The sequence below is a fragment of the Culex pipiens genome, chromosome 2 (genome assembly GCF_016801865.2).
Source record: "Culex pipiens pallens isolate TS chromosome 2, TS_CPP_V2, whole genome shotgun sequence".
Lineage (NCBI taxonomy): Eukaryota > Metazoa > Arthropoda > Insecta > Diptera > Culicidae > Culex > Culex pipiens.
In genome coordinates, this window is record NC_068938.1 from 112,438,262 (window position 1) to 112,461,951 (window position 23,690).

Consider the following 23,690-nt stretch of genomic DNA (forward strand, 5'->3'; position numbering starts at 1 on the left):
AAATTCATTTTCTTTCGCTTTTAAAGAGCGAGCATTAAAATTCATAATATTGATGGAATTACTTAGATCCATGATTAAACTTCAGGGTAAGAACAACATCATTCGCAAATTTTAATCCAATCTGGATTGCTTCCATCATGGATGTAGCATTACTCATTGTTTGAATCAAACCAAACAGTGAGTTTTGCAAAAAAGTCATTTTTTCAAACGTAACATCGCCGAGATCAGAAGATCCCAAAGCGTTGCCAGCAGAAAAATTTTCAAATGAGATTTGAGGTACCTGCCCAATTTCAGAAAGATTGGTAGAGGATTTAAAATTCGTGGATGAACCCGAAACGACGTTAGCATAAGAAATGCCATTGTTGTTACCTAACTTTTCCACGGTAGGGGTATTTCTAGAATTGTTCGAGTGAGACAGCACGAACGTTTGATTTAAAGATGCAGGTACAACCTGACTTTGAGAAAATTTCGGTTTGGATTTCGGCTGATGCTTAGCACGAGAATCCAAAACCTTTTTTCTGATGGGGCAATCCCAAAAAATTGATTTGTGATTTCCACCACAATTTGCACATTTAAATTGGGTGACTTCTTTCACGGGACAATTGTCCTTGTCGTGAGAAGAATCCCCGCAAACCATGCATTTTGGAACCATGGCGCAATGATCAGTACCGTGACCGAATGCCTGGCAACGCCGGCACTGGGTCAGATTCTGGCCATTACCGCCATGTTTCTTAAAATGCTCCCACTTTACCCGTACATGGAACAAAAACTGAACTTTGTCCAAAAGTTTCAAATTGTTGATTTCATTTCTGTTGAAATGAATCAGATAAAATTGTGAAGTCAAACCAATGCGAGAAATATTCCCGTTTGATTTTTTCTTCATCGGTATTACTTGGGATGGGGCAAAGCCAAGCAACACCTTAAGTTCGTTTTTGATCTCATCCACCGACAAGTCGTTGGAGAGACCTTTCAAGACCGCCTTGAATGGACGAGCATTCTTGGTCTCATACGTGTAGAAATTGTGTTTGTGGTTTTTCAAATAACCAACAAAAGTTTGGTGATCTTGTAAAGATTCCGTCAACAAGCGACATTCTCCTCTTCGACCAAGCTGGAACGAAACCTTCAAATTGCAAGTTTCCTTGCAATTCTTCAGTTGCGTTCGAAAGCTGGCCAAATCGGAGACGGAAGTCACTACAATTGGCGGAGCCTTTACTCGTTTCTCGACGGCAGAAGGCTCAGTACGAGGAGAAGGTTCCTTGTCATCAGTTTCGGATAAAACACCGAAACTGTTTGTCAATGGAATTGGAGGATTGACCTCACATTCAGAATCAGAATCAGACCTCAGAAGAGGCTGTTTTCTTTTTCTGTTTCCGTTAGCCGGTTTAGCGTTCAAACGCTTCACCGACGTAACGACCAAATCTTCAGAAGATTTGCGTTTACCTTTGTTTTGACGCATTTTGCAAGCAAAGTTCTCTTAAAAAGATGGCTTCGTTTGTAAAATACAACAAAATTTCAGGTGGGGTTAGTCTTGAAAAGACTGTTTAGAATTTTGGAAAATAACTCAGGTAGTCTTTAAAAAGACTATGAATTTTGTTTTGAAATAACTCTGAGCTTAGGTAGTAAAAAATACCGCAGCTCTAGTGTCCGTTCACCACGAAGGTTCGCAAGACACTGATTATGAACAGTTCTGCTTGAGGTACTTTGAGCACTTCTCTGCCAAGGTCAGTATGATTCCATACCATTCCGTACGTATTTAATTTGTAATCTTCATTTTGCGGAAAAATCTCAAACCTATCAAAGTCACTCCGGTTATCAAAGTCACCCCGTTTTACGGTACTGTGAATTTTCATTATAAAAGCGCATAATTTGATCTTGTGGCGAATTTTTAAAGTAACTTGTCGTGTATACAGTTATTCTAAAAAGTGGTGTAGGGTAGGGTAGTCATCAATGAGACACTTTTGGTTTTCAACTTTCAACGATTTTTCTAATTTTTTCATCAGCATGTTTTAATGAGCTTTTAGTTGCATTATCATTCTTTTAGTGTGTTCTAACATTGACAAAAATATGAGATCGATCCGACATCTATAACCAGAGTTATTCAACTGTCTCATTGTAGACGCACTTGGCAGGAACAATGAGACAGCTGGGGAACAATGAGACACTCTACGAAAATCAACATTTTTCTAGCAAAACATCATGTTTTTGTATTGTTCCATTGCAGGTGACTTGCCTTGAACATTTTAGAGCAATTTTGCCAACATGAAACTTTTAATAACAAAAGTTACACTAAAAAGTATTTCAATTTTGTAAAATCCATATATTAATACCAAATAACTTTGTATTTTTGGTTAAATGAAGTTTAAACTCTGTAAATATGCCAAAAATCACTTTTAATTCATGTTTTGAAAGATTTCCATCGATTTTGAAAAGTTTATTGAAGAAAAATCGAAGTGTCTCATTGTTACCCATGGGCTGAAATGAGTGGGGAACAATGAGACAGCCCTGGATTCTGGGTATATTCTAAATTTTGGCCAAATCTAATGAAAGGACATTGTAGCCCAACTTAATCCCTATAGAACGTCGAAAGAAATTTGAAGAAATATTAGTTTTGGTGTGAATGGCAGCCTACGAGCGAACAAGTATTTTTTGTCCATAATTTACTTTTACACCCCAGAATCAAACATTTATGAATTACTTTTCAAGGGAGCGTCCATAACCAAAGCCACTAATATGGCAGACGTGTATCCAGTAGACACACCTTTCCCCCAAATATGAGCCTGATTGGTTGAAACTACGACTTGTGAGAGCCATTTTATCATTGTTCCCCGTGTCTCATTGATGACTACTCTACCCTATGTCTAAGAGTACGGCTTGGTTCATAAATACTTTTGCGTATTTCTGACAATAATAATAAAATGCTGCTGACTGTATGTATGATCTTGATCGTTGATTCAAGAGAGCATGGCAAATTTACGTCGTTCTTGTAATGACCGGTTCACCGGTTGATCATTAGAATATCTAATATGAATGAAGAATTAAAATATGTTTATTGATATATTTGAACTAACGCGCCAACTCGTCTTGGAATCATGAAACAACCAAACGCATTTGTATCACCATTTCACTTGACTTGCAACTCAAGATTTCTGGTTGTGTAGAAACATCTTTTGTTATTGTGGTTTAGTTGAGCGTTTTAGCAGAATGCATTACTGTGCATACAAAGAGACGAGTTGTTCTTTTACTTCCGCTATATATTTTAATATCTTGACATATACGTATTTCGTGTACTATTTGCAGACTTCATCAGTGTTCTGTTCTGCAAGTTCTGCATAATTTCGTCAGCAATTTTCGATTTGACTATCAATAGCAACATTATTGTTCAAATTTCATGGTTCTTTGCGATAGAACTACTTTGATGTTTTAAACTACTTTTAAATTTAAACATATTAAGCAATTTTCCAAAGTGCCTGGCAATTGTTCAATAATCTGTTCAGCGTACTTACCTGAATCTCAAGTAAAATTTCCTGCTTCTTCCGCCGCAGCTCTATGAGCAACTTTTGCTGATCTGGTGTGAGCTCTAAAAAGTTAAGAAAAATACAATTTGTAATCGTTCCTTCACAGATGATTCCACGAAAACTGCGATGATGCTCTGCCTTTTTTTCCCAAGAAGAACGTTGACTTGTACTATAGCACTAACCAGCTGTCGATTTGTGATCTTTCCCCAAACGAATCGAACCTCTAGAATTGACTAAATTTAAACCGCAAATGTGCGCGCGCCGTCAACGCACGCACGGTGCTTTTTCCGCTCCACAAAAGTTAATTCAATTCGGGAGGGGAAAAGAAAAACAAACCCCGCGCACCCTGAACCTCTTCCCTGCTGGTGCCACCATTAGTTAGAAGCTCTGGGGCTGACCATATTTATTATTGTTTATTGGGGAAACGATGTTTTACTTGCGTTTGCTTTCTTCCCGCTGCGCGTGTTCCGTTCCGTTTAAGGGATGTGAATTAACTGTAGTTTCGCGACGCTTTTGGGGACGGGTCTGCTTTTTTTTTTGTAGGGGGTTGGGACAAGTGCCACGATTCAATTGGGGACAATTGCAACATTGACAATTGCTAGAACTAATGCCAACATAAACTAGCCAACATCTTTAAACCTCATAATTTAGTATGAATCATAACAAAATGTTTTGGTGGCCATTCTTCCGATAGGGCACCTACGGAAATCCCACGAAAGTGTCTCAAACAAAAGACCTAATTTTGCGACTCTCGGAACCGTGTTTTCACGACGCCACCTCAACAGTTCTACTTCCTCCTCAATAGCGACCCAATTGCAACCAATTCCCACCGGGAACCCACTCCCCCAGGTCAGGCCAGGCCAGGAGTTGGGTTGGGCAGAGCACCAGCAAAAACACCGAAGGGGCTCCATTATTTATTACCAGGGAAATTTTCGCTGTTGTGCTGCGAAATGTTGGACATTGTGGCGTACGAGTTTTCCATCGTGTTCACCATAGCTTCGTCACCACCACGAAATTCACATTAAAACGCACTAATTAATGCACACACGCACTCGCACGGCAGCAACAGCTTCTTTTCTTTATTTTGGTTTCCCAATCACAAATCGCACAAAATACACAAAAATCTCGCGACGACGACGACGACGATTTCTAACACCATTCCATTTTGCGCACCTTCTCCCTTGATTCGTTTATTATTGGTTTTCCTTTTCGACCCGTTTCTGACATTCCGCTGGCCGTTGTGTCAACAGACGTGTTTCACGTGCTGCGGGCTGGCTTGACGGCACTGGGAGACTGCTTTACCGACTCAATACTTTTTCGGTGGCGTTAGGGTAAAATGGCATCTTTCAGGGTAATCATCTTTCAGGGTAAATCACTTTTGGCTGGGGCCAGCCTTCCGTGGACGCGGAATCTGAAATAAAGGTCAAAGGAATGATTACCACTGTTGCTCCTTACATGAACTTATTGATCATAGTTTCTTCCTCTCGACTGTTATCAAGGTTGATGAAAAAAGGTAAAAATACTTATTTGGCACCATCCACAAATTACGAATCATTTTAGGTAAAGTGACGATCCATTCGTACAACCCACAGGTCTTATTGGTCTCTATTGCAAAAAAAAGCTTTGATTTGTGATATTATTGTTCACAACAATCAAGCTTATTTTTCTGAGCACAATGACCCTTTGAACGACCGCGAAGGATTTAACCTTCGGGAAGTCGCGTGTTTTCGCCTTTCTTACAAGTGCCCTTACAAACTGTGTACAAAGTACACTCAAACCCCGATGGTTTGACACCAACTGTTGTCAAACGAACGGGATCACTTTTTAGTTTGACACCCCTTTTACAAGGAGTTCACACACACTACCAAACGTTTGTTTTGATAGTGTGCGTGAGCGTCGTGTAAAAAGTGACAGTTCGTCACTTTTTAGTTTGACTTTGACCAACCAACGGGGTACAAACTAAAAAAGTGTCAAACGAAAAAGTGACCAACCACCGGGGGTTGAGTGTACATGTACGCGACTGCCGGTGGGTTAAAATGGATTTTTAAATCAATTTTAAAAAATTAACCTCGCGGCCCTTCTCGACAGAAAAGGTCCTACTTGACAGCTCGTTCCAAGGAGACCAGAGTTGATCCATCGAAAAAATGATGTCTTGTCTTGTTTTTGCCTTCCTCACCTCACTGAGGCAAGGCTATAAAATCACTCAAAAATTGAACTATTTAAATAAGCTTCCAAGATATACCTTTACGGTGCCTTTACGTATATACATATCGGCTCAGAATCAAATTCTGAGCAAATGTCTGTGCGTGTGGATGGACGTAGAATTTATTTTCTCACTTACTTTTCTCGGAACTGACTTGACCAATTTTGTCCGGATCTATGTTTTTGTAGGGGAACAGCATCTAATTCCAGCGTGCCTCTAATGTTGGCAGGTCAGAACTTTGACATTCAATTAAATCTAATTAAAAGCGTTTTCAACTGAAATCGGGTGATAAATAGCTGAAAAAGAAGTGAGCAAGAAAGTTTCAATCATAAGTTTTGCAAAATTAGTTGTTTAAATAGTGAAAATCAGCAAATTGGATGGAGTTAGGAGCGAGAGCTTAACCTGCCAAAGATACGAGAATTTCCCCTATTCGTTTTCAGGTTCTTTAAGTCTTTTTTTAAATTTCATCCAGTTTGGTGCAGTACTTTAAAAGTTATGTTCGAAAAACTGTTTTGGTTGATACAAAAAGGGTCATTATTTACATAATTTGAAAGCTCCGGCGGATAACTGTCGGAACTTTCCGCTCAGTGCACGCACACAAAGACTGCAGTGTTTTCAAATGGTTCATTGAATTTATCATAGATGGCAGCAGTCAGATGTATAGTGTCTTTACTAAGTAAGCGTTAGCCAAAGCTTTCGTAGTGTGTGGTTATTTATTTATTCCTCAACAGGCACTTTTTGCCCAAATGAACCTAATACTAAAACCACAGAGAACAGATGTATATCTTTGAACAAACAGCATTGAAAAACGTGTGTAAAAATTCAAACCAAAATACGTTGAAAAGAGCTAGGTTGTGCACCATCCGCCTAGATAGCGCCACTTCCAAAATCATGATGGCCTACAGTAGCAGAACGTTGGACCATCTAATCACTGCATAAAACATTCCGAACGAACGACATCAGACCAATGTCTGACTGCCCTTCATCAGAGGGTTGCAATTTTACGCGCCAAAGAAGGTAAACAAAACGAAATCGGACATAACATGTGTAAAGGGACTATTTTAAGTTGTCGCTTGAAAAATCATTTTTGAATGATTTTTTTTTTATGTTTTTGTTAATAATATTGCATTTTTGCATTATTTTTAGTCAACTGGAATTATACAGAAGTGAATTTTATATTTAAACAAGGTTAACATTTATTTTCTTTCGAAATTATTGAGCCTTTTTCATTGTTAGGTCAAGTATTCTCAGCCGCGACGGTGGCGCCGCCAAGCGTATCCTGCACACTCTAATTTCTTTGATGCAAGATTGTATGCAACGCATTTTTTTTAGTTTACACGGTTTACACACAAGTTAGAACCAAGATGTACATCTGTTCTCTGTGCTAAAACTACCAACTAAGGCAAGGCTTTTAGGAGGAAGGCAGCAACCACCTTCTGGTGGATTAAGTAACGTTTTTTTTGTATTAAAATGATAAAAAAGTGATCAGAAATGGTTTTTAATCGAGGTTTGAACATTTTGTATAGGTAAACAAAAAGAAACTCAAAATTAAGTTATTTGTTCTCAACACCACATAAAAGGAAAAATATACTTAATGGAAATGGAAACATTGAAAAAGTGAATAAATGAGAAATAAGGCAATCAAAAATAAAACTCAAAGTATTTGTAACTGTCCATGATTCGAAAAAAAAAAATAGAATGTAGAGGAACAATAAACAATAGAAAATTTTGTTTATATGCAAAAATGCTACAAAATTAAGAAAATAATTTTACCTGTGAATGCACGTGTAATCCGCACCATTATTTGAAGCAACCTTGATTCTTACAAACTCGAACGGAATCGACGATCGCAACGTAAAATTAAAATATTGAATAAAATCAACTTCCGAATCAAATAAATAATTTCCAAACAAGAACGTGTCACCATCTTCATGCAACGCATCAATGCCCTGTAAACATAATAAAATCTAATTTCATTAAAGTCGAAAAGTATATTCAAACTTACCCTTACAGAAAATTCTCTAATCGCACTACTCGCACTCGTATCGGGCAACATATTCTTGGGCACGTGCTCAACCGAAACTCCTTCAATGAACACCTTTCCCATCAACCTTAGCGTTATACTTCCGGAAGACCCCGGAAACGCGTGGCACTTTCCCGCGCAGTCATACTGCACGATGCAGCACTTCCTGTTAGCAGACCCAAACCTGCCCAATCGCATCGTTCGCTCCAGCACCGTCCACAGAAAGAAACCCGGCCTGCGGGGCTCCACGCTGACCACCTTCCCACCCAGATCGGCCGAGGCGAAATCGACGCGACCAAACTTGTCGTAGTTGATCTTTTCCAGAAAGTCAACCCGGTTCTGGAGCACATCGATTGACCGGAGCGCTTCCTGCAGTTCGTGGGTGACTTGTTCGCGAAAATCCCGACGATGGGCCAGTTGGCCCGTTTCGGGGGTCACTTCGTCGTGTCCGTAAATGTTGAGGACGTGTTTCTAGGAAGATTTAGAAATCGGATTATTGGTCTGACGAGTCTGTGGTCCACCAAGTTGCACATTGTGTTCTCATTGACTTTTCTTCGGGATGTTTTGGAGATTGAGAACCTACCGTAAGTGACCCAAGGTTCTCCCGGAGGTCCTGAATGTGCTGATTCTGGTCATTGTTCTGTTGCACAATGTACAAACAAACTCCCACACTCAACACCACAAGCGAAATGTACGTAAAACTTCGTCTTTGCAAAATCGGTTCCTCGCGTCCAACGTTCATTTTGAAATTTGAATTTTTGACACTTCAACGTTGTGAGGTTTACATTACCGACGATAATATCGAAGAAAAATGACGATCATTTTGTAAACAGATGTGGTTGAACTTAGCCCGGCAGAACTTTTTGCCCTCAGGTTTGACAGTTTGGACAAGAAAACAACGAAATACGCAAAAGTTAGAACCAAAATTATTTCGATTGTGCAGCGAAATAATTTGCAAAAATATTATCAAAAAGCGGTGCAAATTGATTCGGTTCGCGTTTTGCTGCATTGTTACGTTATAAACGTTCGGAATATCTACTGCAGAAAGTGAAAAACATTGAGGTTTTCGCCTCCCCCAACTCCCTCGGATCGCGGAAGGAAAAAAAAGTTCCGCAAGGAAAACGAAGAACCTCTTCCACGTTCCTGTCTGGCAAAGCAAAACACGGCAAGAAGGGCAATCAATCGGAACGAGCCGTAGCATGGGTTAAAGAAGATTCTCGCGTATTAAATCCGCCACGACACAATAACATCATAAAAGAATAGCACAAATCCGGAACACCGTAATCCTCGCCCCCTCCTCAAATGTTCCTGGGCCAAGCATGTTCGCAATAATGGACAGCAACGAGAACGAAAATTATTGCTACCAACAGCAGCAGCCGGCGGGACCGCAGAAGCAGGCTGCCGGCGCCGGTGCCATTCCGAAGGTGGTGACCGACAAGAGCAGCCAGAACCAGTTCAACAACAACAACAATGTGGCCGAGCAGGAGAATCTGATGCCGCAGGTGAACGGGGCTCGGCGGCCGGACTGCGACAGCGAACGGCGGATTGTGGCCGGGGCTGGGAGTGCGGGTAAGATTTTGCGGGATTTTCTGCTTTGAGCGAAACAACGTTGACGAATGGAAGTTATAGACACATACCCCAGGACTAACCTTACGACCTAAGCTCTAAGTTAGGCCGGGACCAACATTTGCTTTTTAATCCGACGGAAGATGTGACGGAAGAAAATGTATCGAACCCAGACCAACTGAGCTGAGAGGCAACCACGCTTAACTCTACACTACACACCAAATTCTGATATTCGTTTTCAGTAAATAAGTTTACTGAAAATTTTCAGTAATCCTATTTTTACTGAAATTCAGCATTAGTCTTTTGGAATTACTGAAAATCAGTAAACCGTATCAAATTTACTGAAAATCAGTAACATTGCTGCCAGTCTATTTATGTTTCTGACATTTGCTCTGCCAGTCTATTTGGTCGCCATTTTAGTTTGTTCTCGAAGCGTGCCGTTGTAAGTTGAGATTTTATCCGCGTCCCCGGGGTAGGAAACCTGCCCGTTCAATCCGGAAAATCCCCGGTGGTTCAAAATCCACGGTCAGCACTGTCTGCGGGTAGAACAAAGATCGTTTTTTATTTTTCCCAAGAGTTCTGTAACAAAATTATGCGGGACCCAAAAATGGCAATTTTTGACCCACTTTGACCCAGAGACCCACCGGAATATCTCCGACCACCGGAACATTTCCGGGTTCTGCGGGTCATTTTCGGAAAAAAGGACATTCTAACGAGTTCAACTAATAAAGTGGTTTGCCAATTGGTTGAGTTTTCGCTGAGCTATGGCCATTTTAGTGATTCCAGTTTCACCCAGGCCTATACGGATTAACTGAAGACACAGTTCAGTTTGACAGTAAAGAATTACTGAAAATTCAGTATTGTTTGACAATTCGTGCTTACTGAAAATTCAGTTTTATTTGACAAGTCTTTATTTACTGAAATTTCAGTTCAGTTTGACAGATCTTCGATTGCTGAAAATTCAGCTTTTCTTACGTCATTTTGACATTTTCAAACTTACTGAAAATCCAGTTTACCATCTGTCATCCTGATTGGTTTCAGGAAACTGAAGTTTCAGCAATTTACTATTTACTGAAAAACTTGCTGAAGATTCAGTAGTGCAGATTTCAGTAAATTTTTACTGAAATTCAGTGAAAGAATGTTGCTGTGTACTAAACGGACCTAGCATACAATTTCTATATTTCTTTTAATGAATTAATTCTATTTGGAGTTTACATTTTAGAATTTAGAGAGATGATGATTTAACTTAATGATTATTTCAAGGGAGCGTTCTTTTATTACGTAACGCAAAATTTGGTATTTTTGACCCCACCCCCGTCGTAACAAATTAGCGATCCCCCCTACCCCCCTGTAACGCGTAACGCAAGTTCTTTTTGCATGTTTTATGAATTCTTGTATGAAAATTTTGCGTTACGTAACTCAATTTTTCAGCCCCCGACCCCCCATTTTCGTAACATTTCGTAACAGACACCGATAACACCTCCCTGCGTTACGTAATAAAATAACGCTCCCCAACATTTTTTTTTGTTTTTTAAAGATTAAAAAAATGCAAAAGAACGGGTTTTCATAACCCAAAATTGTGTAATTTAAAATAAATGTGTAAACTTTAATCAACCTCGATGTTTATTAATTTGTCTGGCAACACTTAGTCGATACTATTTTTATTGATTCGATAATCGTACACCCAGTCGCGAAAACCGTCGGCAGGCGGTATTCGTAACAAAAGGGGCGGATCGGTTCCAACATTCTCAGCAGTCTTCATGTTCTACCCAAATATTTTTTTCATGAACGCAGGTCTGTTGTCGAAAAATTGTAAAATCTTGATCGATGAATCATCAGTCAAAATTAACCTAATTTTACCGGTAATTGATCAGGGGCCATCCATTAAACACGTTGACTCTTCTTTGGGATTTTTTTTGAGAATTTAACGTCAACATTTCAAATAAACAAGTACAAACCATGCGTATTGAGAAAAACGCATTGAAATTCTAAAAATGAGTGATAGAAAAAAATATCATTTGATGATTCCAGCACCAAAATATCAGAGGGTACAGCCACAGAGTACAGTGACCGTCACTGTGTTTAACTTTTGTGAGTTCTCTTCTTTTGTCTCGTGATTGTCAGCAAGAGCATTCTCTTTCTATCACTCCTTCTATTTTCCTTGTGCACGCTCACTTACCGAAGGTTCTTTTATTTTCTCAGAAACCCGCAATGAAAAAAACACGAAAAGGGGGTTGGAAATCGACCACGGATTACGTTCCGTTTTTTGATTTTGATTTTTTTTAAAGGAATGAAAGTTTAGTATTTTTACAACTCTGTCATCCATATCGGTCATTCCTTCCCAAGTGCCCACGCGTCCGACATCGACCTTCACCAAATCTGCTCATGTTTGACATGGGGATTGTTTTTGCCTCAAAAACGAAGAATCCTAAGTTTGGTGACATTTGGTCCATCCCCGCGCCATAGCACACGCACATTAGTGGTTTATGTAAAAGAACAGATTTTAACCCACGCAATATATTGTAGAAAATGTATGACTAATATTTGATGTGCAGATATTTTTTAAACGATCGGAGAATTTGGTGCGAGGTTTGCAATACGAATATGTAATAATTCAGAAAATGTCAATGTCTACTCCTCTCTTTTATTCAGATAATTCCGAAAGCCACCCCTCAACCGATCCAGAACCCCCGCAATCGGAACCACAGGACGACCGCTGTCACCATAACGGAAAGTCGGAATCTTCCACGAACCAAACTGCGGAGCCACCACGCTCAGAAGTCGACCACGAAGACGAGGAAGCAGTAGCTGCGGCCGCCGCCGAGCTGGACTCGGACGGTGATTGCTCGGACAACAACTCGCTCGGGAATCTGTCCTACATCAGCGACAATGGATTAATTGAGGAAATCGTCCTGCTACCGAACAACATTTACTCCGATGATGAAAACGGCTCGGACGATTGCGTGTACGCGTACCGAGGTGACCTGCTGGCGGCGCCTCTGCTAGAGTTCCGCGATCAACCGGCGGACGACGAAACGGACTTCCTCGAGATGGACTTTGATCCGGAGCCGAGTTCGGAGCTTGAGAATCTGCTGGAACACCAGGAGATTAGTATCGACCCGTTCCAGCACGCACGAGCTATCGAGCGATCTCCGGAGGGTGGGGAATCAGAACCACTTCTCCGACGACACGACGATGAACCCGATGGTGGAGAGGGAAGTACAGCCGCAGTAGCCCATGCTCCGATGGAAACCAAAAATATGGGTGCGATCCCGAAGAGGCTTCCCGCGTACTTGCTACAACCCACGGACGATCAACAGCCGGGCCCGAGTCGGGCACCGACAACCAAGTCCAACTCGCGCAATCTAAGACTCGATCTCAAACTGTGCACCGACGAGGGACAACAGTCGAGCTACTACTACAACTATCCCTACTATAACCCGCGGGACTTTGCGCGGAATGCCGGCGAAGACGACGACGACGGTGACGACGAGGACGAGGACAACAGTTGCCTCGACTGCACGGAGAAACAATTTCTGATGCAAACGAAGCAGGATCTGAGCGTGCAGAAGGTGTGCCATCGGTGTCACTCGCGGAACGCCAGCCACGGCGGGGACTACTTCCACGACCAGGGACCGTCGCTGAACTCGAGCAACTCGGAAACGGACCTGATGAGCATCCGGGCGGAGCAGATTGTGCTGCAAGCGTTGAACAAGATCAATGAGCTGAAGGCCACACCGCCGAGTTTGGGGTTTTCAAGGAGTGCGGAGAATGTCGGGTGCGTTGAAGCGGGCACGAGGGATCAGGAAGTGCCGGAGGACTTTGGACCGGAGGTAAGGAAGATGGCAAGAGGTTTGATTATGAGGTTTAATATTCGACTTTTTCAGACTTGCTCGGAGAATACTGTTACTATTTACACGCTAAACTGTGGGGAGCTGACAATAATCGAAGCGCTGGTAAGTTTTGACAAGGAACTTTTTCCTTAAAGCTCAGTCTGCTGTGTCAATCCAAATTATGCAATAATGTTGCGTTACCATCGCAAGCTTGCTAACCGGTGTTGCGTTACCATCGATGTGACATTTTAGGTACTCGAATCTAACGTCTAAGGTTGAAAAAGGATCTGCAGCGCAACGGTTTACTGTTGCGTGGAAGCTGCAACATTAGTGTGTAATATCAAAATCGATTTTCCAGCACAGCACATTTTCAGTTCCTTTTAGGGTCCTAAACAACTCCCCAAAGTTTGGGAACGTTTGGTTAAGTCCTCACTTTGCGAAAAGTGATTCAACTTTCTATGTAAATTCGTATGGGAAAAACCATTTTTTTTGGATTTTGATATTTATAAAATTCACGTTTCACGCTATACTAAAATCGGATTCATATTCGGATGCTCTGGAAGGTGCTCTACAACTTTCCCCAAGAGAGTATGGTGCTAGCTTGCCCCTGGAAGATGATAGCAAAAAACACGTTTTAGACGAGTTTTGAACACGCGTGTATCTTTTTTTAGGAGTAATTTAGCACCATACTCTCTTGTAGAAAGTTGTAGAAAACTTTCCAGAGTATCCACATATAAATCCGGTTTTAGTACAGCGTGAAAAATAAATACCAAAATCCAAAAAAATGTTTATGCCATACAAATTCCCATAGAAAATTTAATCGCTTTGCGCAAAGTGGGGACTTAACCAATCGTTCCCAAACTTTGTGGAGTGTTTTAGAACCCCAAAAGGAACTAAAAAATTGCTGTGCTCGCTAAATTTGAACAGCTTTATTTTTTTCCCATACACTCAACCCCCGGTGGTTGGTCACTTTTTCACACTATCAAAACAAACGTTTGGTAGTGTGTGTGAACTCCGTGTAAAAGGGGTGTCAAACTAAAAAGTGACCCCGTTCGTTTGACAACAGTTGGTGTCAAACCATCGGAGTTTGAGTGTACAACCATATTACACCCTACTGCAACATACTAATCATTATAAACAATGTTCGTTGTCATACTAGTCATGCCTGCTACATAAACCAGTGGTTATTAATGGTACGTTCGTTTGATGGCTAGTTCCATACTGAGTGCCGCACTCAGAGCTGTCAAAGTGTTTCTTTGAAGAAACTCGCGCTAGTTCCGCACGAGTTTCGCCGCCATCTTGGAACTGAAACTCTAGTGCCGCACTCGATATTTTTTCAGTTTCATGCGAGTTCCACACTGACAGATGACGTTCGATTGACTGACACCGACGAGTGCGGCACTCAGTGCCGCACTGGCTGTTCAAACGAACGTACCATAAGTGATCAACAAATTATCAGCACAGTTTGACAAAAAGATTTTGTTTAAACTTGTTAATTTTTTGTAGATTTAGTAAATATTTGATTTCTTGAACATTCAATAACTCGTTTATATGGTTTACTTAAAACAGTGGGCCTGGCGAACCTTTTTCCGTGCCAGAAATAAACTTAGCTGTCAAGATATCCAGAATGCCTGGTTGAGTTTTCTTTCTTATCAACAAATTTCATCATTCTTTCTCAAGACTCGAATCGGCGTTGCTCCGAACCTGGATGTCATCCGGCAGTACTTCACCGAGCAGTACGCGGTCGACACGAGCAAGATGAACATCCCGCAGTATCTGCTGTACATGTCCAAGCGGGACTGCAACTTCCGGAAGCTTATCGACACGATCAATTCTTGCTGCGAAGAAACGCTGGACGTGCAATATTATCCGGTAAATTTATTTGAGGCGAAATTTATGAAGGACTTCAAAATAATTGAAGATTTTTCACAGTTGGATCCCTTTTCGGATACCCCGGAAGTGGTGCAAATCAACTCGGCGGAGATCGCAAAGCGATGGAATGCCAACACCAACTTAAGACAAATTATCAGTTTCAAGCACAAGCACTTCCACACATTAAATGTGCTTGGTATGTATGATTCGTGGGTATTTCTAAAATCATTTGTTATTTTTGAGCTTTTATTTCTGCAGGAAAAATTGTAAACATCCTGCGACAGCCATCGCGTGGACGGAACACAAACCAGACGATTAACATCCCGCAGTACTACAAAAGTGGCTCCATCACGATCACCAGGATAGTCTAAGAGGGTGCCGCCGCAAACGACACCAACACTTTCTCTACCTTTCTTACACTCTCTCTTAACCCGTAACTCTTTTGCTTCAAGTTAATTTTAAGAACGCTTCGCGGAACTCGCGCGGAACGTGTTACAAAGGATTCTCAATTAGTTAGAAATCGGGTACAGGCGGCGCGCCGTATATCAATCGTGAACTGGCACAAATTTCGTATGGTATTACTCTCAAGTTACTTCCCCCGTCGTAATGGATACTATCTATTAACATAATCTGTACTGTACGATCCGTTTTGTACATTTTGCCTATGTATTTTGTAAAATATGTTGAACATTGGTGTAAATATAGTTCGTCGCTTATTTATTATAAACCGCTCAACAAGGCGCATAATCTTGTTAGGATATATACAGAATGAATGAAGGAACACTATTTAGTTATGAGCTCGTAGAATTAAGTGAAAACGATAACAGTGTTTTTATCAATGTACTCCAAACACCCAAACCGCTTAACCACAAAAGCAGCAGAAGCAGCAAACCGAACAAACCCACACAATTTACTATATACAACCACAAATATATTAACTACAACGGTAAACTATTCTCGCGCTGGAACAGATGATTTCCTACTACACAGATTGCAAAGATGATAGGGTGAACGATGATAGAGCGAAGAAATAATAACTTTACGGCTGGAAGAAACCCCCCAATTTGCAGAAACTATTACAGAAACACACAAACACAATTACAACAACATGTTATCACGCTGAGTATCTTATAATAATCGCTGCTGGAAATAACATTCAGATAAAACTCAGAGCATAATAAAAACGATGGATTTTTCTTTATTCGAGAAAAATGGTTCCTTAAAACTATATTTTCAGAACATCAAGATAGTCGACAACGAATGCGGTTATTTATAGTTCAAGAAATCTGGATTCCGTTGATAAAATTTCAATTAAATGCATTCAATTCTGAAGCGCGGTGTTCACCTAAAATTGCTCAGCAGTTGCGGTCGCGTTTAGTGTGCAAATTGCTATGGCAACCATACGGCGAACTTTTGTGGCTTAGAATAACCTCTAGGAATACAGAGCGGATTCGCTAATTCGAATGGAACTGCATTTGAATGAGCGAATCCAAATTCACTTATTAGGTTTTACGCCGACTCGATTTCTAGGTTAGAAATTTGACAGCTTTGCTGCACTGTTTACATTTTATGGACGTGTGTCTCGGTGAAAATGTGTGTGCGTGTGCACCCGTGACGTCACGCGGGTCATGCTGTAAAATCTAATGGGAACGGCTGACAGCTGTCAAAAGCTTGAAACCAACTGGTTTCGACGGTTGAGTGCTTTTTAATTCGAGCACTCGAATTAGCGGACTTTCGAAGTAGCGAAATTCGAATTAACGAATCAGCTCTGTATAATTTTCAAGAGTCCCAACTTCAATTTCTAAAAAACCGAAAACAATTTTTCAGATTTCATAATTTTAAAGCATTTAGCAGATAAAAAAACCCGATAACTCATGAAAATATTTAGTCTTTAGCATTTTCCAAGGCATTTTAACCGGGTTCTGTCAGAATTCTGACAGACACTTGCCCACATTCCACACACCACACTGGGACTCGTAACGTACTTTCTGAACGACCAAAAATATCGACGATCGTTTCGCTTCTTCCAAAATCGTAGTAGGCAACACTGCCCAAGCTAGGCGGTTGTCAAAAAATTTGCAGAAGCTTTTTTTCAGTTTCGGGAGGTGGACGAGAAACATGTCGCTCGATTAGTTTTAGCGTTTTAGGAAACCCTTTTTTCGTGGAAATTTTCCTTCCAAATTCCCAGTGACTAATTTAGCAATAGAAAGTAAAAGAAACAGCTCGCGAAACGATGGAGAAGACGACCGCCATTGCCCAGGAACTGCAGGCGGCACTGAAAGAGGACGTGCCAACAAAATCCGTCGCCGCCGCCGCCCAGGAATCCAGCACGTCGTCGGACGAACCGAGGCGGCGAGAATCGGTGCTGGAAAGCAATGGCTACGAGGTCCAGAAGACGATCGGCACGGGGGCGTTCTCCAGTGTGAAGGTGAGATCTTAATAAGTCAAGGTGCTTGGGCGAAGGTGGGAATAGGGTTGGTCATAATTTTATTTTAAATTTCAGAAAGCTTTCTGCAAAACATTGAATCATACGGTGGCCATTAAGATCGTCTCGAAGCAGAAGGCCACCAAAGAGGTGCGGACCAAATTTCTGCCGCGGGAGATCGAGCTCGTCCGGGGACTTAAACATCCAAATTTGATCCGGTTCTATGAATGCATCGAGACGACGATGCGATTCTACATAATTATGCAATATGCCGAGAACGGATCGCTGTTGCAGTTGATCCGGAAGGAAAAGTTCCTGCCGGAGAAGCGGGCCAAGTCCTACTTTAGTCAGCTGATAAACGCCGTTGAGTACATCCACAAAATGGGCGTCGTTCATCGGGACATAAAATGCGAAAACATTGTCTTTGACGAGAACTTTACGCTAAAACTAATCGACTTTGGGTTCGCCCGGGGAAACATGCTTCCGGTCATGGCGGGCGGCAAAATGAAGCCGGTCCTTTCGAAAACTTTCTGCGGCAGTCACGCCTACGCAAGTCCCGAAATCCTCAAGTCCATCCCGTATCAACCGCAGCTGTCGGACATTTGGGCCGTCGGCGTGGTTCTGTACACGATGGTCTTTGGCCGACTTCCGTTCTCCAATCAAACCAACGTGGTCGTGCTTATCAAGGTGAGCTTTCTCAATCGTATAAAAAAAATCCGCTGAACCCGCCCCTTTTCCAGCAAGTGGCAGACGGGCCCAAGTTCCCCAAGGATCGCTGCGTCAGCGAGGAGTGCAAGTACGTTATCCTCCGAATCCTGCGGCCGGCTGAGGTGAGGATATCGATCGAGGAGATGCGCCGGCTACCCTGGCTCAACGAGGAGGACTCCGGCTACGACGAGGCGGCCGGGTTCGAGAAAAGATATGAGAAAAAGATGAAACTTGACCACGGGCCGGAACTGAGCTGCAACGTGATGGCCGTGTTGGGTGCGGCCGTGGCGCCGGTTAAAAATTACAACACTTGCAGCAACAGCGACGACGTTGACGCTGGCAAAATCAACAGTAGCAAAATTATTAGTGAGCAGCAGCAGCAGCCGCGACAGCAGAGTACAACATCGCCGAGTGTACTGAACAGGAAGGTGGCTGTGCCAAAATGATTTCCGCTTTTGAATTTGGAACTATTATCGACTGCTGTTAAGAATAGCAAATTTGTTTTATTGTGAAATAGTATTATTTCATTGGTTGACGCAGATGTCACTTTAAACTGAATATTGAGTTGTTATTAGATCATTTTATCTTATAAAAAACCGTGTCACATTCATTTATATCCGATATTAATCACAAAATAAACTAGTCTCTTTTAGCTCTTTCTAGAAAATTGTCTTCACCCAGTCACGACGATCTATCAGGATCAGGATTCTAGCAGAGTTCTTACAGAGCTGGATATTCTCACAGCATTCTAGCAGGATTCTGGAAGAACCAGCTCTGCTAACTCGATTTGGAGGTTAGAAAGGAGTGCTATCCAGATTTTTAAGTGAAGACGGCGTTACGAATGGTGCACGCCCGAAAGGTCAAAATCGCGCAGTGGTACCAACATTAGAAAAAAAGTGTGGCTGTCATGCCATGGCACGGTTTTTTGTAATGTTGGTATCACTGCGTGATTTTGACAATTCGGGCGTGCACCATTCGTAACGCCATCTTCGCTTAAAATCTGGATAGCACAGTTCGATGTGGTCGTCGGTTTTTGTTCGAGGAAATTCGTCGACAATCGACGAAGACCATGCAAACAGTGCACACTAGTTGTCAAATGACGTCACGGCGTAAAACCTAATAGAGTTATCTACGTGCGCATGTATTGCGTGTACGTACACAAAAAAGATTGAGGTTAAATTTTGTACCCGCCAGCAAAACAAATGGGGTGCTAGTGTGCGTGAGCTCGGGCTTAGATAACTCTATATGTCGTGACTGGTTATCGAGAAATTAAAAGTGAGAGTGTGTGCGTGTGACATGGAGTTAAACTTTTCGAAGTGCCATGGGAACCTTCACAGCAACTGCACAGAAAGGTTAACATCGCTACTGAATCAGGTTTTACAGCGTGACGTCACGAGCGCACACGCACGTACATTTCATTGAGACACACGTGCCAAAAATGTAACAGTTCAGGCAAGCTGTCAAATTTCTAACCTAAAAATCGAGTCAGCGTAGATACTAATTAGGTTTTACGCCGTGACGTCATTTGACAGTTCGTGTGCGTTGTTTACATGGTCTTCGTCGATTGTCGAACTAATAAACCAAGTTAAGCAAATTCCGTCTTGCTTCCAGCGTCCCCGACTTTTGTGACCACTGTCGCTGTAAAATAGCAAAAGTTTTGGAAAACGGACCATCTGATGTGGTACGCTCAGTTCGCGCTCGCTGGTGTAACTTCCGACCAGACGAAGTATGTACTAAAACATCATCTCCAAAGTGGACCAAAGAGTTTTGCGACACCGACATCGTCGCGAACCCCAGCATAGAACAAATACCCGGCGATCAACATCCGCCTGATTGCCCACTCCGAGTTGTCAGGTAAGAAAAAGTTCGAGAAGCTTCTCAATTCGTGCGATCTCGGTGACACACGACCGTCGCATCTTCTTGCTGTGGCATCCTAAATATTAGTGTAGTTTAGGTAGACCGCTGGAAGCGTGTAGAGTTGTGAGTGTAGTAGTGCGCAGCTGAGAGGTGGTGAGTGAGTCAGTGTTGGACGAATAGAGTTATCTAAGCCCGCTCTCACGCACACTAGTATACCATTTGATTTGCTGGTCGGTACAAAATTTAACCTCACTTTTTTTCGTGTACGTACACGCAATACATGCGCACGTAGATAACTCTATAAAGATGGAGCATGTCTCCCGGCTTGTGAAAGAATTTGTATTTGTTTTGCTAGTCAATTAAATACGAGGATATCACATTGGCGATACTGCCATGATGATGAATCGTGGTGTTATAAAAAAAAATCTGAATATTTTGGTGGAAAATTAGTGAAACGTGCGACCGAATTCGGCGTGTCTATTTATTTATTTATTTTTTCGTGCGGGTCAGAATAAAGCATGTGATGACGGGTGTTTTGACATCGAAGTGTTGAGTTCAGCGACCATCGGAGCTTTTGTTTTGGCGAAAAAGCGGATTGACTTGGTGAGCATGTTCCGGTTAAGTTTCTTTTGTTCGGCGTTGAACCGAGGGGATCCGTTAAGTGGTATATGTGTGTGTGAGCAGTGCTAATGCACTACGACGATTACCTTTGTGCGCCAGGGCTGGATCAAGGATATTCAGGAAATGTCATTAGGTCTACAGATGTTCCAACATTTGTACAGACATTTGGATCTTGTCAAGTTAACAACCCAATTTTGGGTAATTTCGTGAATGATGTTTTTTTTTATTGCGCGTATTCCCGAAAAAGACACGCGGCATACCAGCCTCGAAACGACGCGCCGCACTTTCGGCAAATGCGCGCTGTCAAATCCCATACTGTGCGTTTTGTTTTTGTTGATCTTCTTTTTCGAATCGCATGGCATTGTTGCCGGGAATGTTTTTAATTGCACCAAAAGTGCAGAAAATCGCTGGCAACAGTGTCTGCGGCACATTCTGAAATGCCGCGCGGCGTGTACCTTCGAGAGAAATGGACAATAATGGAATGGAGAACTGCATTGAGGTTTTGCAGCGCGACTGTGTTTCAAATGTAGGTGGCGCCAAAATGAGGTTACTTGCCAAAAATCGCATTTCTTTCTGCTGGATTGAAGAACAAAATCGCTTATTTCTCATGATTCCCTGCATCAATCTTAATGAAACTGATTGCAAAAGACGAGAAAAAACTTTTGCTTTAAAATAATGAACATCATTTTTTGGGCGCGCAAAAATTTGTAACCTTTTTCTTTAAAAAACATGTTTTGGAACACGAAAAAATGAGTTTCCCCGTATATATCAATGAAATAAACAGTTATATAGTTGATAACAGATGTGTTAACGTATATTCAACTATTTTTATTGATTTTTGACAGACGTTCTTGCCAAATACTCCAAATTACTATCTTTTTCTAAATTTATAGTTTTCTCATAGAACAATCAAATAAATATTGGAAAGTTGTACACCAAATTGTTGGAAATAATTTTTCTCATTCGAATCCGGCATAAGTTTTATAAAAATGTTGATTGTGAAGGAAAAAACACATTTTTTCAATAAATCATAGGTTTACGCTATTTGTTTATAGGTGGCGACATGTGTCTCTTAGCTTTGCTGCAAATTCTCTATTCAAGTGGAAATATTAGAACTTACCGATAAGAAACAAAATGAAAAAAAGCAACAAAATGTTCGAATGTGAAAAAGGAGTTGGACGTAAACAAAGTGATATTTGGAGAAGGGGAGCGGAGTCAGCAGTCTGCGTCCGTAGTATTTTATTTCAAGATTGGTCATTGAAACCGAAACTTTTTCGTTTTTGTATTCAAAAATCATTTGCGCTTGTTTACAAATCAATTTTTTTTTTCAATTCAGGGCATATAAATATAGATAATTTTTTTTTGGAATATTGTAATATTTATTTGAGATGTTGATATTTTTTTTCTCATACCACTCGTACACTTTGAGTGGTACGCAGAGACGCATCGAGCTCTACAGGCTCAATAAAAACTCCTTACCTGCTCTGTATGGTAGAACAGAGCTAAGCTCTGTATGCAGCGAACAGAGCCAGCTCTGTATGGGGAAAAATAATATTGATTTGCATATATCTCAAAAACGATAAGTTTTAGAAAGTTGACATGTTCTAGAAAGTTGCTAGTACCAAAAGGTTCTATATTATTGTCTCAGACGTCATTACAATTTGGTTGATTTTAGTTGTGCAAAACAAGAAAAAACTATTTATTTTCTAAGATACAAGGTATAGAATATTTTTGTTTTCGACAAAGTTGCTCAACTACCAAAAATGAACAACTCTCTCGAAGATACCAAAGCTCTATCTTCAATAGATACCGAAATAAAAAATAAAAACTATTTTTATAATAAATACTGCTTGCGACAAACACAAAGCGACCGCGTCGTAGACACAGGTAATATGAGGCATGTTTGGTAGAGATCGTCTGAAGTGAAAACTAGTATAGCAGAGTGTTCATAGAGAGTTTTTATGTTAAATGCTCTCGTCTGGATGGTTGAAACAAATTTCAGATAAAATTATACAAATTTATAAAATTATATTCTTTTTATTGTACTGGTAAGTAATTAAGATTAGAAACAACAAAATTATTGCACAGCTATTTTTATGTTTGTCTTGACAAAACAAATGTTTAACAAAATTACAAGTTTTGTACAACAAATTAAGATAAAAAAACAATTTCAAATACGCTAGTTAAAAAAATAAAAACTAAATCTTCTAACAATTATTTTAATTTTATAAAAAGAAAATCAGTTAACATAAGATTAACCTTATAAAGATTTCAGGAAACTTTTCTATTTTATTTAATTCAACAGAAAAAACTATATTTTTCAAGCAAGAAAACCATAAGAAAGTTTTAAGCTCTAAATAATCTATATGATATTTTTTTACATTTTGTCACCTTTTTAAATAAAATAAGAAAATGAAATTAAATAGCAAAAACCATTTTTTCTTTATTTCTCAAGCCAGGAAATCAGTGAAGAGTTTCATGCTCTAAATGCTCTCTATGGAAATTTGCCATTTTATTACCTGTATTCTAAATATTTTTTTTATTTTTCAAATAAAGGAAAGCAGTGAAGAGTTTTTAGCTCTAAATGCTCTCTATTGAAATTTGCCATTTTATTACCTGTATTCTAAATATATTTTTTTTATTTTTCAAATAAAGGAAAGCAGTGAAGAGTTTTTAGCTCTAAATGCTCTCTATGGAAATTTTCTATTTTATTACATGTATTCTATTTTTTTCAGGAAATCAGTGAAGAGTTTTTTGTTCTAAATGCTCTTTATGGAAATTTTGCTATTTTTTTCTCACTACAAGATTTTAACATCAATTGAGTTGAATAATGTAATTAAATTTAAGTTGGACAAAATAAATCGATAATATATTTTATTGTCGATTATGTTTTTACTAAATTTCCATAGAGAGCATTTAGAGCTAAAAACTCTTCACTGCTTTCCTTTATTTGAAAAATAAAAAAAATATTTAGAATACAGGTAATAAAATGGCAAATTTCCATAGAGAGCTTTTAGAGCTAAAAACTCTTCACTGCTTTCCTTTATTTGAAAAATAAAAAAAATAT

General features: G+C 40.4%; 3 protein-coding genes across 5 annotated transcripts; 2 read left to right on the forward strand and 1 right to left on the reverse strand.

Annotated features, from left to right (window-relative positions):
• Positions 1-4,871: 4,871 nt before the first annotated feature.
• LOC120426352 (klaroid protein) lies at positions 4,872-8,516 on the reverse strand. Of its 3 annotated transcripts, none has more exons than XM_039591114.2 (4): positions 8,325-8,516; positions 7,730-8,212; positions 7,492-7,667; positions 4,872-4,926 (listed from the first exon to the last, which is right to left on the reverse strand). In XM_039591114.2, the coding sequence occupies exons 1-4, from the start codon at positions 8,481-8,483 to the stop codon at positions 4,878-4,880; spliced, it is 867 nt and encodes a 288-aa protein (XP_039447048.1). In that variant the 5' UTR covers positions 8,484-8,516; the 3' UTR covers positions 4,872-4,877. The 3 variants fall into 3 exon arrangements, with proteins under 3 accessions (XP_039447048.1, XP_039447047.1, XP_052564581.1); XM_039591113.2 differs by having other exon boundaries at positions 7,724-8,212; XM_052708621.1 differs by lacking the exon at positions 4,872-4,926 and having other exon boundaries at positions 7,513-7,645; positions 7,724-8,212.
• A 124-nt stretch (positions 8,517-8,640) lies between these two features.
• LOC120426348 (uncharacterized) lies at positions 8,641-15,739 on the forward strand. Its single transcript, XM_039591110.2, has 6 exons — positions 8,641-9,310; positions 11,960-13,140; positions 13,195-13,263; positions 14,821-15,012; positions 15,073-15,208; positions 15,271-15,739. Exons 1-6 carry the CDS (start codon positions 9,061-9,063, stop codon positions 15,381-15,383), a joined length of 1,941 nt encoding a protein of 646 aa, XP_039447044.1. The 5' UTR covers positions 8,641-9,060; the 3' UTR covers positions 15,384-15,739.
• A 1,325-nt stretch (positions 15,740-17,064) lies between these two features.
• On the forward strand, positions 17,065-18,797 carry LOC120426350 (testis-specific serine/threonine-protein kinase 3-like). Its single transcript, XM_039591112.2, has 3 exons — positions 17,065-17,440; positions 17,516-18,124; positions 18,178-18,797. The coding sequence occupies exons 1-3, from the start codon at positions 17,246-17,248 to the stop codon at positions 18,589-18,591; spliced, it is 1,218 nt and encodes a 405-aa protein (XP_039447046.1). The 5' UTR covers positions 17,065-17,245; the 3' UTR covers positions 18,592-18,797.
• Positions 18,798-23,690: the final 4,893 nt, after the last annotated feature.

Bases quoted from the DNA above. Each gene is read 5' to 3' on its own strand.
- LOC120426348 (XM_039591110.2), top strand. From the start codon at position 9,061: ATGTTCGCAATAATGGACAGCAACGAGAACGAAAATTATTGCTACCAA. The intron at 13,264-14,820 runs GTAAGTTTTGAC...TTCTTTCTCAAG, and splicing joins TGACAATAATCGAAGCGCTG to ACTCGAATCGGCGTTGCTCC. The intron at 15,209-15,270 runs GTATGTATGATT...TTATTTCTGCAG, and splicing joins CCACACATTAAATGTGCTTG to GAAAAATTGTAAACATCCTG.
- LOC120426352 (XM_039591113.2), bottom strand. From the start codon at position 8,483: ATGAACGTTGGACGCGAGGAACCGATTTTGCAAAGACGAAGTTTTACG. The intron at 7,668-7,723 runs GTAAGTTTGAAT...TTATGTTTACAG, and splicing joins TTAGAGAATTTTCTGTAAGG to GGCATTGATGCGTTGCATGA. The intron at 4,927-7,491 runs GTAAAATTATTT...CCTTTATTTCAG, and splicing joins GATTACACGTGCATTCACAG to ATTCCGCGTCCACGGAAGGC.
- LOC120426350 (XM_039591112.2), top strand. From the start codon at position 17,246: ATGGAGAAGACGACCGCCATTGCCCAGGAACTGCAGGCGGCACTGAAA. The intron at 17,441-17,515 runs GTGAGATCTTAA...TTTAAATTTCAG, and splicing joins GGGCGTTCTCCAGTGTGAAG to AAAGCTTTCTGCAAAACATT. The intron at 18,125-18,177 runs GTGAGCTTTCTC...CCCCTTTTCCAG, and splicing joins ACGTGGTCGTGCTTATCAAG to CAAGTGGCAGACGGGCCCAA.